The 17,986-nt window shown below is 41.4% G+C and overlaps 1 protein-coding gene across 1 annotated transcript in view; it reads right to left on the bottom strand.

Moving 5' to 3' along the window:
* Window positions 1-16,871, bottom strand: part of LRIT3 (leucine rich repeat, Ig-like and transmembrane domains 3) — a 50,291-nt gene extending 33,420 nt beyond the window's left edge. Inside the window, exons 1-2 of the mRNA XM_040329212.1 lie at window positions 16,684-16,871; window positions 10,522-10,994 (exon numbers count right to left, since the gene is read on the bottom strand). Of these exons, the coding sequence (XP_040185146.1) occupies window positions 10,522-10,994; window positions 16,684-16,793 (583 nt within the window). The 5' untranslated portion in view covers window positions 16,794-16,871. The remainder of the gene's footprint in view (window positions 1-10,521; window positions 10,995-16,683) is intronic.
* Between the last annotated feature and the right edge of the window lie 1,115 nt (window positions 16,872-17,986).

Genomic DNA, 17,986 nt, shown 5'->3' with positions numbered 1-17,986 from the left:
AAGAGTGCCCCCGTGTCCTCTGTGTTGACCGTAAAGTGAATAACTGAACACCAAGTTCACTATATGGACCCCTTATATATTTGTACATGTTGATCATATCCCTCCTTATTTTTCTCTTCTCAAGACTGAATAAATTCAGTTCCTCCAGTCTTTCCTCATAGCTGACTTCCTCCATGCCTCTTATCAGTTTGGTTGCCCTTCTCTGCACTTTCTCCAGTTCCCCGATATCCTTTTTGAGAACTGGTGCCCAAAACTGAACTACTTTTTTCCAGATGAGGTCTTACTAATGATTTGAACAGGGGCAAAATTATATCTCTCTCTCTCTCTCTCTCTGGAGTCCATACCTCTCTTAATACAAGAAAGGACTTTGCTCGCTTTGGAAACCGCAGCTTGGCATTGCATGCTATTATTGAGCTTATGATCTACCAAAACCCCCAGATCCTTCTCCACTATGGATTCCCCCAGTTGTACTCCCCCTAGTATGTATGATGCATGCACATTCGTAGCCCCCAAGTGCATAACTTTACATTTATCAACATTAAACCTCATCTGGCACATAGTCGCCCAATTAGACAGAGCATTGAGGTCGGCTTGTAAATTGCAGACATCCTGTAAGGACGTTATTCCACTGCATAGCTTGGTGTCACCTGCAAAGACAGAAATGTTACTTTTGATCCCAGACCCAATATCATTTATAAAGGTATTAAAAAGTAAGGGTCCCAACACTGAACCTTGGGGTACACCACTGATAACCTTAGACCATTCAGAGCAAGAGTCATTAACCACTACTCTCTTTCTCGAAGGCTGTCAAGCCCAAAGCCAATCAGGCAGCAAAAACCCCAGACAAGCTCTTCTGAAGGTGTCTCCACCCAGGCCCCTCGGGTGGGAGCGAGGCTGTCTCATTTGGGAAGGGTCTGGGCGGACAAGGTACAAGAAGATTCGAGGTACAAGGAAGATTCGAGAAATTCTAAGCAAGATGAAGATTGTGATGTTCAAATCATTTCTGATAGCGAGGGAGTGCATGCAGTACTTGAGTCTACTGTCCTCCATGATCCCGGTAGTACCTTGGGCCAGATGGCGGAGAAGGAGATTTTAATACAATTTCCTCCACCAGTGGGATTGCCACTCATTAGGTTAGAAGGTCGACATGCCAGTTCCAATAAGACTTTTACTGGCCTGGTGGACAGTTGTTCAACATTTGTCTCGTGGAGTACCACTCGAAGCTCCGGAGCCGATAGTCTTGATGATAGATACCAGCATTTTAGGCTGGGGGGCTCACTGTTTGGACCAGCATGTTCAAGGTCGGTGGAAGGCAGTGCCAGAGCAGAATTCAAATCTTCTAGAATTGGAGGCTGTTTGGTGCCCTCTGCTAGTGTTCCAGCCAATGTTACAAGAGCAAGCTGTCAAGAACCACAGTGGCTTATGTGACCAGGCAAGGTGGCACCAGAGTCTGCCACTTCTCAGGGTGGCTTGACAGATCTTTCTGTGGGCAGAAAAGAACGTCTGTTCTCTTACACCTGCTTATATGCCAGGGTCCAAAAATGTGTTAGCAGATCGGCTGAGCTGCAAATTCATAGATTAACCACTTGCCGTCGCCGCACCGCCGAAATACGTCCACAAGGTGGCTCTCCTAGGCGAGACCACGTAAATGGACGTCCTGCCTATTAGCCGCCACTAGGGGCGCACGCGCGCCGCCGGAGGCGCGCGCGCGCGCCCCCCGCTCGCCCCCGACTCCCGTGCGTGTGCCCGGCGGGCGCGATCGCCGCCGGGCACACGCGATCGCTCGGTACAGAGCGGGGAACGGGAGCTGTGTGTGTAAACACACAGCTCTCGTTCCTGTCAGCAGGGGAAATGCTGATTTTCTGTTCATACAATGTATGAACAGAAGACCAGTGTTTCCCCTAGTGAGGCCACCCCCCCCCCCACAGTAAGAACACACCCAGGCATACTTAACCCCTTCCCCGCCCCCTAGTGTTAACCCCTTCACTGCCAGTGGCATTTTTATAGTAATCTAATGCATTTTTATAGCACTGATCGCTATAAAAATGCCAATGGTCCCAAAAATGTGTCAAAAATGTCCGAAGTGTCCGCCATAATGTCGCAATACCGAAAAAAAAATCGCTGATCGCCGCCATTACTAGTAAAAAAAATATTAATAAAAATGCCATAAAAATACCCCCTATTTTGTAAACGCTATAACTTTTGCGCAAACCAATCAATAAACGCTTATTGCGATTTTTTTTTACGAAAAATATGTAGAAGAATACGTATCGGCCTAAACTGAGGAAAAAAAATGTTTTTCTATATATTTTTGGGGGATATTTATTACAGCAAAAAGTAAAAAATATTCATTTTTTTCAAAATTGTCGTTCTATTTTTGTTTATAGCGCAAAAAATAAAAAACGCAGAGGTGATCAAATACCACCAAAAGAAAGCTCTATTTGTGGGAAAAAAAGGACGCCAATTTTGTTTGGGAGCCACGTCGCACGACCGCGCAATTGTCTGTTAAAGCGACGCAGTCCCGAATCGCAAAAAGTACTCTGGTCTTTGGGCAGCAATATGGTCCGGGGGGTAAGTGGTTAAAACGAATGGGGCCTCAATTCAAAGTATTTACAAAGGATATTCAGAGTCTGGGGAACACTAGTCATAGATCTGATGTCAACGGAGAAGAATTTCCAGCTTCCTCACTACTTCTCCCAATTGTGGCACCCACAGGCCTTCCAAGCAAAGGACTTTTCCTCCAGTTTATGTATTTCCTTTGCTCCCATTGATTCTCAAAGTTTTGTTGAAATGCCGTCGGGAGAAAGAAGAGGCAATAGCGGTGCTACCCTTCTGGCCCAGGAGGACATGGTTTTCGTTGGTGTGGAGGATAAAACTGTGCCAGTCAATTCCACTACCTCCTTGTCAAGAAGATCTTCTACAGCAGAAAGAGCTCTATCATCCATACCCAGAGAAACTGAAATTAATGGCATGGAGATTGAAAGGAGATCTTTTAAACATTTGGATCTGTCTGATCGGGTAATGTGTACCTTTTTGCAGACTCGCAAGAAAACGACTAATGCTACCTATCACAGGATTTGGAAAGCTTTTGTACAGTTCTCCACAGAGAGGAATTGGGATTCGATGTCTCCTTAAGTTTCTCATATATTAGAGTTCCTTCAAAGTGGTCTGGAGAAGGGCTTGGCCTACAATTCCTTGAAGGTCCAAGTTTCTGCCCTCTCGGCTATGTCTAACAGAAGGTGGGCTTTGGATCCTCTGGTGGTGCGTTTTGTGAAGGCAACAATCAAGGTCCGACCTCCAGTGAATTTTTTTTTTCTCAAAATAGGACTTTTGGAATCGAGATCCTTGTTAGCCCCTCCATTTGATCCAGTTTCGTCATGTTCTCTGTTTCATCTGACATTAAGAAATATTTTTTTGACCGCAATTGCTTCGGCAAGGAGGGTGATCGAGTTGTGCGCTTTCTCAGCCAAGGAGCTGTATTGCCTAATTTTCAAAGACAGAGTGGTACTAAGGCCTGTGCCAAGTTTTCATGGCAGTTCCCCCGAGAGTTGTGTCGTCTTGGAATTATCCAGATGGCATACAAAGTTCAGGGGTTTTCCACCACCCTTGGAAATGAAAGTGCATTTTACAAGAGGCATGGCAGCTTCCTGGGCAGCATATGCTAAGGTTTCTGCGGAGGTAGTGTGCAGAGTAACAAGCTGGTAATACCTTTATCCAACATTACAGAGTGAATGTGGCTCTTCAGTCAGCGGAGGCTTTCGGATCTACTGTTAATCCTGTCAGCCATTAAAATATTTTGCAGCATTAAGTTTCAGTCTGGTTGTTTTTGGCTAAATTAATCTCTTGCCCTCCCTTTTATATAGGTTTGCTTGCTATGTTCCATGGTAGGCTGACATGAGGAGGTCCAGGAATAAGGAAAATTGTTTTCTTTACTTACCGTAATTTTCCTTTCCTGGATCCTCCTCATGTCAGCCGGGGACTCCCACCTAAAGTCCGTCGCAAGGTGGGTATTTTTGAACACTGACTGAGGCAGACATCTGCCCTTTTTGGGCTAGGAAAGAGGTTGTCCTGGAGGGGTCAGAGGGGGCAGAACTGACCCATGGTAGTCTGACATGAGGAGGATCCAGGAAAGGAAAACTACAGTAAGTAAAGAAAACAATTTTCCCTAATTATGTCTTGAATGAAATTCTCCTATAAATCACATTTAGATTTTTTTTATGTAACGTGGATAATATGGGCATGGGGTTCAGAAATTCAGAGGATTCCCACTTCAAAGTGAGAGGGAGCAGATTTACTAAAGCAGGACTGCACCCTAAGTGTGCCCCACCCTGAATACTTTTCTCTCCGTCAATGGGCAGGACTCATACTAGGTTTCAGGCTGATCACCTCCCACTCTTTGCCTCTCAGGTTTATGATGGCTTAGACCAGATCAGAACACTAGCGTCGCTTCAGCTGTAGAGAGCAGTCAAATCCCATCTTTTTCTTTAATACCTATTTACACCTGAGCATTTTGCAGCTCAACGCTCCAAAACACTCAACAAGTCAAATCCTATATTTTCAATTGTCTCTTTTCATATTTGAGCATTGGCACCTATACCTCAGCACCTGAAGCTTGAAACGGTACATGAGCTACTTTTGAGGCAGAATAAGGTATTTTGGCTCCACTGACTTCAATGGAAGCACGCGTAAAAACGCACCCCCATTGAGTTTTTAATCTCCTTTTTCAGGTGCTCCCATAATTTTGGTCTGTGCCTTAACGAAGCTCCAAAATGGCACTTTATGATAAAAAAATGTGCTAAAACATGCAAAGAAAACTGCTTCATAAAACTGCCTACATACGCTACACTGAAGTGTAAAAGGTAACTAAAGCCTAGTACACATGGGCCAAATGTGGATTGGCATCGACCAGTTTAATAGAAACTGGCGGACATTCAGCCCATGTGTACATCTGATCCGACAGGAGCCATGATCGAAAAAGGTCTGCCAACCAGCTCCCGATCAGTGGTCTCTTGTGGAACACAAAAGAACAGCAGGGGAGATCACTGTACTAACTTTGGATTGTTAGTACAGCGGCTCTGACCTGAGCTGCCAGTTTTTTTTCATTAAAACCCCCAAAAATTGTGGTGTGTGCAAGGCTTAAGGCTGGCCATACATTATATAGGTTTCTGATTCAATTTCCTTTAGATTTACCTTCAACAATTTCTGGATGCATATAAATTGAAAGTGCTTAGATTTCAGCTCATATTATATGGTTTTGGTAAATCTAAAAGAAAATTTTACAAGAAAATTGTAAAATGGATGGCCAGCCTTAGGCATCACAGGGGGAAAACTTTATTCTATTCAGCGAAGAACAGATCTGGTCAAATTTCTCCTTAATCTCCCTCTTTCTGTCTCCCTAGACCCTGAGGAACTCTACAACATTGGCCTCTCCTCAGCTATTGCCAACCCCTTCCTTGTGTAGTTGCCCCATTACCTCAGATTGGTGACCTTTTTTGATGTATAAGCGATTAAAGGGTCACTAAAGGAAAACATTTTTTTAGCTAAATAGCTTCCTTTACCTTACTGCATACTGGTTTCATGTCCTCATTGCTCGTTTTTGCTTTGATGTTGCTGTAAAACTGCTCTGATCTCCACACTTCCTGGTTGTCTGGCTCCTTATAACCATCATACTGGGAGGTTTTCACGATGGTCTAAGCCATGGGTCTTCAAACTACGGCCCTCCAGTTGTTCAGAAACCACAATTCCCATCATGCCCGGTCATGTCTGTGAATGTCAGAGTGTTAAAATGCCTCATGGGATGTGTAGTTCTACAACAGCTGGAGGGCCGTAGTTTGAGGACCCCTGGTCTAAGCTGTCATTACTGTGTGTCTAAAACTTAACAGAACCAATCAGATTCATTTTAAAAACAAAACACTGCCCTGGATTTGTTTGTTTTTGTTCTGTGGGTCTCTCTAGTTCACAGGAACATGAAACCAGTTTAAAAACTAAAGTGAAACTACAGGCACATCATATGATTGCATTTAATCTATTTTTAATCATTTTTAAAAGGAATCAGTTAACTTTTATGTCTCTATACCCTGTAAACAGTCATTTCAGCAAAAAAAAAAAATTCCTTTAGTGATCCTTTAATTGAATCCCCACAAAAATAGTTCATTTCTAAACATCCACTATCTAAAACTGCAACTTTTTTTCTTCAACATCACAATCTTTCAACTAACTAAATGGTTTAAAAAGCTTTCTCATATTGCAAGGTCTTTTACTACATAAGGAGAAAATGTGCTTGCCCTCCTTGCCTTAGATCTGCAGAGCCGGCAAACCTACAAACCAACATGGGAGCATGGCTAGCAGTGGCACGTTTCCTGGGATGGGGCAGCCCAGGTGCCTGCTACATGGAGATCTTTTATCTTACTCTTTAGAAGGATCAGAGGGCTGACCTTTACTGATCGGGTCCTTGTCTCCTCCACCCACATTGGCAAGCTCTCTGTTAACTAGGGATGAGCCGAACACCCCCCCGTTCGGTTCGCACCAGAACCTTCGAACGGACCCACCGTTCGCACGAACATTTGGAACCCCATTGACGTCTATGGGACTCGAACGTTCGAATTCAAAAGTGCTCATTTTAAAGCCTAATATGCAAGTTATTGTCGTAAAACATCTTTGAGAACCTGGGTCTTGCCCCAGGGAACATGTATCAATGGAAAAATAGTTTTAATAGTTTTACTCCTGAAAAAAACGACCGTTTTTAAAACTTTTTTCCATTGATACATGTTCCCTCGGGCAAGTCCCGGATTCTCAAAGACATTTTCACAGGCATACTATAGACACCCAGCAGGTACAATATTTAAAGGAATTTTTCTTTAATTTTTTTTTTTTTATTTAAGCATCATTAAAATCACTGCTCCTGAATCAGGAGCAGTGATTTTAATGATGCTTAAATAAAAAAAAATATATATAAAAAATTAATTTAAATATTGTACCTGCTGGGTGTCTATAGTATGCCTGTGAAGTGGCACGTGTTTAGAACTGTCCCTGCACAAAATTAGATTACTATAAGAAAAAAGTAATTTAAAACTGCTTGCGGCTTTAATGTAATGTCTGGTCCCTGCAATATGGATGAAAATCATTGAGAAAAATAGCACAGACACAGACAGTACACACACCACGTAGCTTTAGGTGCAAACTACAGAGCACACGGCCAGTACACACCAAGTAGCTTTAGGTGCAGACTACAGAGGACACGGGCAGTACACACCAAGTAGCTTTAGGTGCAAACTACAGAGGACACAGGCAATAAACCACGTAAGAATACTGCAGCTAGCACAATCACCTGACTGCCAGTAAATTAGGAAGAACTGATCTAGCTAAACTATACAGTTTATATATAAATATATGTACAACACCTGGGATGTATATATATCCTCTACACACTGTAACATTAACTGACTAGCCTGCCTGCCTGCTCTATCTACCTGCAAAAAAATGACACTTTCTCTGTCTCTCTCTCTGTTCTCTCTTAACCACCGCAACACACTACACAAGGCCGACCTGCAAGCGGCCTTTTATAGTGTGGGGCATGTACTAAACACCCTGAGTGCATGCTTGACCAATCATCAGCCAGCAATGCACTGAATTATGGTCTGTGAAACGTAACTCGAATTTGGCGCGAACGGCCCAAAACGTTCGTAATTCGACGAACGATCGAACATACGATGTTCGATTGAACATGAGTTCAACTCGAATATGAAGCTCATCCCTACTGTTAACCCTTTAAAACCAAGGCTTTAAAAAGTGTTACAACAAACAAGTGAAGTCGCACATCAAGTGCCGTATTACAGATACATTGACTTTTTTGTTTTAGATAGAGTTAAAATTAGAATCTCTTTCAGGGTTTGTTATCATCTCCATTAAAAGGATTTTCCCTCACTTTATATCCCACTGACAATGGTTTTACCAGACAGGAATAGAGAGAAAGTAGCAAAAGTTACGCAGACAGAAATGCAATGCTAACGGGTGTTCTAGTCTTTCCCACTTCTACTTAAAAATGTATTTTCTATATTGTTGTTAAGGAGTTACCCTAACTTCCTGTCTGGTAAGACATTGCCTGAAGGAAAAGTAGGGGAGATATCTCCAATGGTGCTCAAAATAGCAATAATAACTAATCAGAGGTTGTGATCCTTCCCCATTTATTCAATACTGAGAAAATGTTTTGGCTTGACATGCACTTCCCTAAGACCCCTTTCACACTGAGGAGTTTTTCAGGCGGTACAGCGCTAAAAATAGCGCTGCTATACCGCCTGAAAAACTCCTGCACTGCAAACTCAATGTGAAAGCCCGAGGGCTTTCACACTGAGGCGATGCGCTGGCGGGAGTGAAAAAAAATCTCCTGCCAGCAGCATCTTTGGAGCGGTGAGAGGAGCGGTTTGTATACCACTCCTCTAACCGCTCCTTCCCATTTAAAACAATGGGAAACCGTGGCAATACCGCCCGCAATGCGCCTCTGCAGAGGCGCATTGCGGGCGGTATTAACCCTTTATCAGCCGCTAGCGGGGGTTAATACTGCACCGCTAGCGGCCAAATCCCGCGGCAATTTCAACGATATAGCTGCACTATACCACCACCGCGGCTCCCGCCCCAGTGTGAAAGGGGCCTAACTCATATTGAAGCTTTGGCATCAATGCTGTCTAAGTAGTTTCCCTGGAAAAAGTATAGAAATAAGGAGGTCTGACAGACATGTCACCTGTCCCACAATCCAGCGGTGTGCTCGGTCCAGCCGTTTTTACTCTATGCCCTCTATTTACCCGGAGCCGGCATCTTTACTATGGGCACCCGGCTGTGATAGCTTGTGGCTTCACAGCCAGGTGCCCACTGTGCAGTGTCCACTGTCCTCTGGAAGACTTACTGTATATTTCGCAGCAGCTGTAACTGATTGCAGGTCCTTATTTGAGGCATGAATATAAGTATCTATATTTAAGGCCAACAGCTCAACATTTATTATTTGGACTGGCCTGGGGGGCAAATGCCTCCCCTGGTAAGTACACACTCCAGTTTCCACTAAGTTGCTTTTTATAGTTAATTTTATTATTATTATTATTATTATTATTATTATTACAAATAATTTGTGTGATAATATAGAGGTAAGTGGTGTCAGATGTCAAATACTGTAGGTATGCCTACATCGATTTAAATTTAGTAAGACTGCCAAATATTTTTCTTAAAGTGGTTGTAAAGGCAGAAGGTTTTCCTTCTGTGTGCAGCAGCCCCCATCACCCCCTAATACTTACCTGAGCCCATCTAGATCCATTGATGTCCACAAGTGCCTCAGCCCTCCTGAACTTTCCCTCCTGATTGGCTGAGACACAGCAGCGGCGCCATCGGCTCCTGCTGCTGTCAATCAAAATTGGTTAGCCAATGAGGAGAGAGAGAGGGGATGGGGCCGAACCCCTGTTCCTTGTCTGAATAGATACACTGAGCTGTGGCTCGATTTGGCAGCCCCCATAGCTAGCTGCTTGCTGTGAGGGGACTCAGCAGGAGGTTGGAGCCAGGAGCACTAAAGAGGGACCCGAGAAGAGAAGGATCTGGGCTGCCCTGTGCAAAACCACTGCACAGAGCAGGTAAGTATAACATGTTATATATATATATATATATATATATATATATATATATATATATATATATATATTTATATATTTATTTATATTTATATAAAAAAGACTTTAAAGTATGACTTAAGGCAAACCTTTTTTTTTTGTGTTGGTTTTGAGACATTAGAACGGTTCTCAGTTTTTATTGCTGTCTGTGCCATCCGGTAATTGTCCCTCTCTATTTGTCCCATTTACCATTATCATTGAAAGTGAAAGTAAAAGAAAAATTTTAGGTTGTCCTCGGAAAAGTAATAGAGGGGAAATCTTCCAATCGGAACACTAGTTCTGGTGACCTGGGGGTCCCCAAGAAATTCCCTTAATTGAAAGTGATTTCCTCTCACTTCCCGTTTGGCTATGGGACAGGAAGTGAAGGGAAATCTCTGCAATGAGACTCAGTTGGCGAAAAAAAAATCTGACACACGCACACACGATCGGAATTTCCGACAAGAAATATTCGTGTGTAGGCCCTATCGGACATTTTCTGTCGGAATTTCAGACAGCAAAAATATGAGAGCTGGTTCTCAAATTTTCCGACGGTTAATGTTCTTTAACTTCCGATCGTCTGTATGCAATTGCGACGCACAAAAATCCTATGCATGCTCGGAATCATTGAACTTCATTTTTCTCGGCTCAACATAGTGTTGTACGTCACCGCATTCTTGACGTTCGGAATTTTCGACAACATTTGTGTGACTTTGTGTATGCAACACAAGTTTGAGACAAAATTCCGTCTGAAAAAAATCCACGGAAATTCCGATCATGTGTACACGGCATTACTCTATGCAACATGAAAAAAAAAAGTTTTGCCTATAGTTCTACTTTAGATATGTGTTCCCCTTTAATTATTACAGTATGTACAGAGGATATTAGCATAACTTACCGAGTATAATTCTCTGGGCATACAGGTCTGTACTCTTGGATATTGGCTCAGAGAAAACTGGCCAAATATCCAGCAAATCTGAAGGCAGAGTGGTGAGCTTATTGCTAGATACATCCAAGTATGTAATGTTTTTTAAGTAGCGTGCAGCCTCTGCAGGGATGCTTGCTATCTTGTTGTTATGTAGGTCCAAAGTGCGCAATCGAGGCATCTCTATTAAAGATTCCCAAGGAAAAACAGATATCATGTTTCCATCCAGACGTAATTCATGCAGCTGTTTCAGATTGTAAAAACTACTTGAGTCTATGCTAGTAATACTGTTGTAGGTCACCCAGAGATACTTCAGATCGACAAGGTAGTAAAAGGCTTCAGTGGGAATCCTACGAATGACTGTCTTTTCAACCCGAAGTTTTACGGTATCAACAGGAACATTCACAGGTATGTCAAACATATCGGGATCATTACAAAGAACAGACCTAGGAAGATGAATAAAAGCATCACAATTAACCTGATGGTGTTTAGGGCAGTAGGTAAAATGAGTTGGTTGCCTTACCTTGCTGACACCTCACTTTACAAGGTAGGTATGGTTTTTCAACTTTATCCCTAACACTATCTAAATCCCTAATGAATATGTATAACCCATTTTTTTACATTTTGAATAGAATAGGTAACAGAAAGCAAGACATAAGCGTACTGGAAATGTAACCTTTCCCTGCTTCAAAAAAATGTTCGTATATACTGTATTTATTGGCGTATAACACTCACTTTTTTTACCCTGAAAATAGAAGGTAAACTGTGCCTACGTGTTATGCCGCGTACACACCATCACTTTATGTGATGAAAAAAAATTAAAATGACCGTATGTGGGGGAAAACTTTGTTTTATGTCTTGTGAAAAACGGCAAAAAAAAATTGAAGCATGCTTCAATTTTTTATGTCGTTTTTCAAAACGTAGTTTTTTGTGTCAATTAAAATGATAGTGTGTGGGCAAAACGACGTTTAAAACGACGTTTTTAAACCCGCGCATGCTCAGAAGCGAGTTATGAAGCTAGCTTCAATGGAAAAGAGTGCTGAACGTAACCGCGCTTTGCTAGAGCATTTTGAAAAAACGATGGTGTGTAGGCAACGTCGTTTTTGAAAATTAAGTTTAAAAAACGTAGTTTTATTTCATGATTTAAAACGTTGTTTTTTTTCATCACATAAAGTGATGGTGTGTACGCGGCATTATACGCAGGGGGCTGTGGAAAGTTTTTTTCATGAAACTTCCCTCTTAAAGTTAGGGTGCGTGTTATACGCATGTGCGTATTATACACCGATAAATACGGTACTTACAGCAAGTGGTAAATTTGGTGTTGAGACCAAGAGTAATGCCGCGTACACACGACCGTTATTCAAAAACAAAGTTTTTCTAGACGTGATTCCTTTCAAGCCTGCCTTGCATACACACGATCGTGATAAAAAATGCTTGAGCAAAGCGCGGTGACGTACAACACGTACGACGGCACTATAAGGGGGAAGTTCCATTCGAATGGCACTACCCTTTGGGCTGATTATGCAAATTTCCCTTCTCATAACTTGCTTCTGAGAATGTGCGTTTTTTTCCCCGTCGTTAAAGCCCACACACGACCGTTTTTAATAGAGCAGGTTCCAAATTTTTAATGCCCATTTTTCTTGGCGTGAAAAATGATCTGGAGCCTACACACGATCGTTTTTCACAACCAATTTAAAAAAGGGCATTTTTCTCGTCATGAAAAACGGTCGTGTGTACACGGCATAGGTTTTAGGATGAGGTTTAGAGTTGGGGTTTAGGGGGATTAAGTTATATATTTAAGGATTGGGTTAGGTGTTATGGTGAGCTAAAGTAATAAAAAGAGAACATTTTAAGAGTTCATTTAAAACCTGACAATTTTTTTATTTCATTTTGGATGGAGCAGGCAATAGTTGGAACCTTTTTTTTTTAAATATGTGTCTGTGATGGGTGAAAACGTCTATTTATTTCTAGTTAGGACAGGAAGTGAAGGGAACTCTCTCAATGAAGATACAGACACAAATCTGATTTATTTCTTCGTAACAATGCAATTTTTAAAGAATTCAGAACAAAAGTGAAAAAAGTGAAATTACATGCTCGAAAACAAACCTTGCATGCCATACACCACTCCAAATATTGAAATATTTTATACTTACTTTTGTTCCACCTATGCCTCTTTGGATAGCTACTACTGAAGATAAAATTTGGTAAAAAAATATCAGCTGGTTGTATTCTTCTGAGGTATAAATGGACAGGAAGTCCTTGTGTTTTAACATATTGCTCCCTGTTGTGCACTCTTCTTTTAAAAAGTCTTCTGTTTTGTTTGCTAAAAGTTATGGACTTATAGAATAAAATATTGGAAGCCTAATGAAGAAGAGTTATGCGAAGAACAATCAGTACAACCACATAGGGCTGCTATAATCATACTGATGGTGGAATGGAGGACAGCCAATATAATGGATTGCAGCAGCAGGACTGTGTTGTATTGTAACATACCCACTTTATTTGGAGCCTTTATGGGAACTTGTTCTAGTGGGCAACTGATGTATAATGGGCCGCATAGCTTCAGCTGAGGGTGAGGCTGAGGGTGTCTAATAGGCTACTTAGGCCCCGTACACACGGTCGGTTTGGTCCGATGATGATCGGACCAAACCAACCGTGTGTATAGGCTATCGGTCTGGTTCCCTTCGGTCCAAAATTTCTAAACATGCTTCAAAACCAGCCCATGCTCAGAATCAAGTCGACTCATGCTTGGAAGCATTGAACTTCGTTTTATTCGTGTTTGACGTCACCTCGTTCTGACCCGATCGGATGTTGGACTGATGGTGTGTACACATATAAGGCCGTACGGCCACTTCAGAGGTGAACCGATGAAAACGGTCCGACGGGCCAGTCTCATCGGTTTGGTCCGACCGTGTGTACGGGGCCTTACTTGCCCAATACATTTGGTATTTTACAATAAAATACAATCAAGTACAATTCCTCTCCTCATTCAGTATACAAAGGTGTTACTGTGGCATGCATTCTCAGAATTAAAATTCTCTCAATTTCATGTGATTAGTGGCTATTCTATAAATATCACTGCAAAGAGCAGTGTGCCATAACCATCAACCCATAGAAACCAATGAGAATTTAGTCTACTTTGAGCTAACATTAAAAAACTGTTTTGGGTAACATTACACATCATTATTACTCATTGTATTACTCTTTTTAAATATACAGTATCTCACAAAAGTGAGTACATCCCTCACATTTTTTTAAATATTTTATTATATCTTTTCATGTGACTACACTGAAGAAATTACACTTTGCTACAATGTAAAGTAGTGAGTGTACATCTTGTATAACAGTGTAAATTTGCTGTCCTCTCAAAATAACTCAACACACAGCCATTCATGTCTAAACCGCTGGCAACAAAAGTGAGTACACCCCTAAGTGAAAATGTCCGAATTGGGCCCAAAGTGTCAATATTTTGTGTGGCCACGATTTTTTTCCAGTACTGCCTTAACCCTCTTGGGCATGGAGTTCACCAGAGCTTCACAGGTTGCCACTGGAGTCCACTTCCACTCCTCCATGACGACATCACGAAGCTGGTGGATGTTAGAGACCTTCCATTTGAGGATGCCCCACAGATGCTCAATAGGGTTTAGGTCTGTAGAAATGCTTGACCAGTCCATAACCTTTACCCTCTGCTTCCTTAGCAAGGCAGTGGTTGTCTTGGAGGTGGGTTTGGGGTTCGTTATCATGTTGGAATACTGCAGCCCAGTCTTTGAAGGGAGGGGATCATGCTCTGCTTCCGTATGTCACAGTACATGTTGGCTTTTATGGTTCCCTCAATGACCTGTAGCTCCCCAGTGCCGGCAGCACTCATGCAGCCCTAGACCATGGCACTCCCACCACCATGCTTGACTGTAGGCAAGACACACTTATCTTTGTGCTTCTCACCTGTTTTATGCCACACACGCTTGACACTATCTGAACCAATTAAGTTTATCTTGGTCTCATCAGACCACGGGGGACATGTTCCAGTAATCCATGTCCTTAGGCAGGAAACTGTTTGCAGGCTTTCTTGTGGATCATCTCTAGAAAGGGCTTCCTTCTGGGATGACAGAAATGCAGACCAATTTGATGCAGTGTGCAGCGTATGGTCTGAGCACTGAAAGGCTGACCCCCCACCCCTTCAACCTCTGCAGCAATGCTGGCAGCACTCATACATCTATTTCCCAAAGACAACCTCTGGATATAACACTGAGTGGAACCTGTCCTGTTAAACCGCTGTATGGTCTTGACCACTGTGCTGCAGCTCAGTTTCAGGGTCTTGGCAATCTTCTTATAGCCTAGGCCAGCTTCATGTAGAGCAACAATTCTTTTTCTCAAATCCTCAGAGAGTTCTTTGCCATGAGTGCCATGTTGAACTTCCAGTGACCAGTATGAGAGAGTTAGAGCGATAACATCAAATTTAACACACCTGCTCCCCATTCACACCTGAGACCTTGTAACACTGAGTCACATGACACCAGGGAGGGAAAATGGCTAATTGGGCCCAATTTTGGACATTTTCACTTAGGGGTGTACTCACTTTTGTTGCCAGCAGTTTTAGACATTAATGGCTGTGTGTTGAGTTATTTTGATGGGACAGCAAATGTACACTGTTATACAAGCTGTGCACTCACTGCTTTACATTGTAGCAAAGTGTAATTTCTTCAGTGTTGTCACATGAAAAGATATAATAAAATATTTACAAAAATATGAGGGGTGTACTCACTTTTGTGAGATACTGTAATTGCATATATTCTAGTAGTCCTTGTTGCCTCTATGTAGCACCCAAAATATAATTAAAAACTCCTTGACTATATAAAGGCCACTTTTGCATTACATACAGATACAAAATAAAGGAGACAAAAGCCAATAAGAAACAAGTTGACAATGCTAAACATAACAAAAGCAATAACATAAAACTGATGGAGAATGTCTCCTTTTCTCGATATGTTAAACTGGTTAAACCCACATAATGTACTTATTCCAGTTTTATGGAGCCATTTTAATGATTGGGCAAGCTTTCTTTACTGTAGAAAAGGTTTTTGGAAAATATTGTGTTGTATACATTTGTCAGCTAGACAGATGCCTACATTTTTTTTCTAAGACTGGCAACAGATTATCAGGTATGTACATTGTTGTAGTGAAACTCCCTGTCAGGTGCTTGTTAAGCTAGCAGTGTAACACAGCTTTGCTTCTATGCTATGTTACATAATACACCATCTCATCAATGTCATAGGTAGGTCTATACTGCCACTTAAAAGGAAAAGACAAGTGTGTTTTTCCATGTTCAAAAAAGAAATAGATTTGTTTACTGTGGTCCCAATAATTATGTATTTTGCTAGTACATTGATTGCTATGGAAGTGTAATGTATTCATTAGTTTTATCATTACCAACTTTGTTCAATAGGTTTACAAAAGCAAATTATACAACTCCTGCATTAGACCATTTGAGGAAAAAAAATGCAAGTCTAATGCCCTGTACACACGATCGGAATTTTCAATGGGATAAAATACAATGGAATATTTCCCGTTGGAATTCCGTTCAAGCTGTCTTGCATACACACTGTCAGACCAAATTCCGTCCGTCCAAAACGCGGTGACATAAAACACTACGACGAGCCGAGAAAAATGAAGTTCAATGCTTCCGAGCATACGTCAACTTGATTCTGAGCATGCGTGTTTTTTTCTCCGTCAGAGTTCCACACAGGCGATTGGAATTTCCGATAGGATTTTTTTTCATAGGAAAAAAATAAAACATGTTCCATTTCTAAACTCAGGTGGAAAAAAGTCAGATGGGGCCCACACACGGTCGGAATATCAGATGAAAAAATTCCGTCTGACTTTTTTCATGTGTACGAGGCATAACTGTGTACTGCATTGTTCATGATAGATAGATATTTTTACTTAGCCTAGATTTGGACTATTATGCCCTGCTCCACAAAAATATAATGCAACATTTTAGACAGTTACACTCTTTAAATTATCCATAAAGCCTATAAAAGCATTTTGCAGAAAAAAATATATACATAAATATGGAATGCATCTTTTCTAAATAGTCAGGTGTAATTTTAGGCATCTACAATGACATTCGTGACATACCTTGTCCCAGTACCGTCACTCCTTCCATGGAAAATACAAGTGCATTGTGATGGACAGAAAGCCTCAAGTGTACTAAAAACTTGTATTAAAACATAAAGGAGCAGAAACATGGTTTCTGTGTGATTAAGGCAAAGTCAAGCAATTTTGAGACTTCATTGTCCAAGTCTTGCAAGTGGCATTCTGAGAAAGGGAACTAGTCGGTTGTATGCTTATTTAGTAATACCAGATTATATGAGATTAAACAAGATCTAGAGTTACTTAACCTTCAAATGTGCTCTTGAAAGGATTGTGGGGTCACAGTCTGCTGGCTTTCCACACACATATCCACGTATGTGTTCATCAGTTTACAAATATAAATGGTATGGATGTGAACTTTTATATCCCCTTAAGGGTGTGCCAACATCCCATAAATATACTTACACAAACACGTGAGAAACTAAAAGGGAATTTTTACGGTACTTAATGGATCGTATCACAAATATTTACTTTTATTCTGTCTCATTAAAAAAATCATAAATGGTATTAATGCTATTCACCAGATATAAATACCTCCACCTCTCCATATGCAAAATCAAAAGCATCCATATATATAAATGTCCCTACCTACACATTCACCCATATTAGTCACACAATACATCACATCATTTTGCAACTGTTATGCCGCGTACACACGATCGGTCCATCCGATGAGAACGGTCTGATGGGTTTTTCCATCGGTTAACTGATGAAGCTGACTGATGGTCAGTCACGCCTACACACCATCGGTTAAAAAAACGATTGTGTCAGAACGCGGTGACGTAAAACACAATGACGTGCTGAAAAAAAACGAAGTTCAATGCTTCCAAGCATGCGTTGACTTGATTCTGAGCATGCGTGGATTTTTAACCGATGGACGTGCCTACTAACGATAGTTTTTTTTCTATTGGTTAGGAATCCATCGGTTAAATTTAAAACAAGTTGGCTTTTTTTAAACCAATGGATCGATGGCGCCCACACACGATCGGTTTGGACCGATGAAAACGGTCCATCAGACCGTTCTCCTCGGTTTAACCGATCGTGTGTACGCGGCCTTATGATATCTATATTTACCAGATTATGGGAAGGCTCAAAATTCTCCATTTGTTTCTTTGACCAACAGTTAACTTCCTCAGGAGAAATGTAGGAGGTGAGTATATCGTTATAGCATTCGCATTCCACTACTCTTTGTTATTTTGTACAAAAATTACAGCATAAAAATGTAAATAAAAAACATTCTTGATATTTTGTACTAAATAACCAAGAATGATTCAGCATTATTCCCAGA

Source organism: Rana temporaria, chromosome 1 (assembly GCF_905171775.1).
Source record: "Rana temporaria chromosome 1, aRanTem1.1, whole genome shotgun sequence".
In the NCBI taxonomy this organism is placed as follows: domain Eukaryota; kingdom Metazoa; phylum Chordata; class Amphibia; order Anura; family Ranidae; genus Rana; species Rana temporaria.
This window is presented reverse-complemented; position numbering and strand designations above follow the sequence as displayed.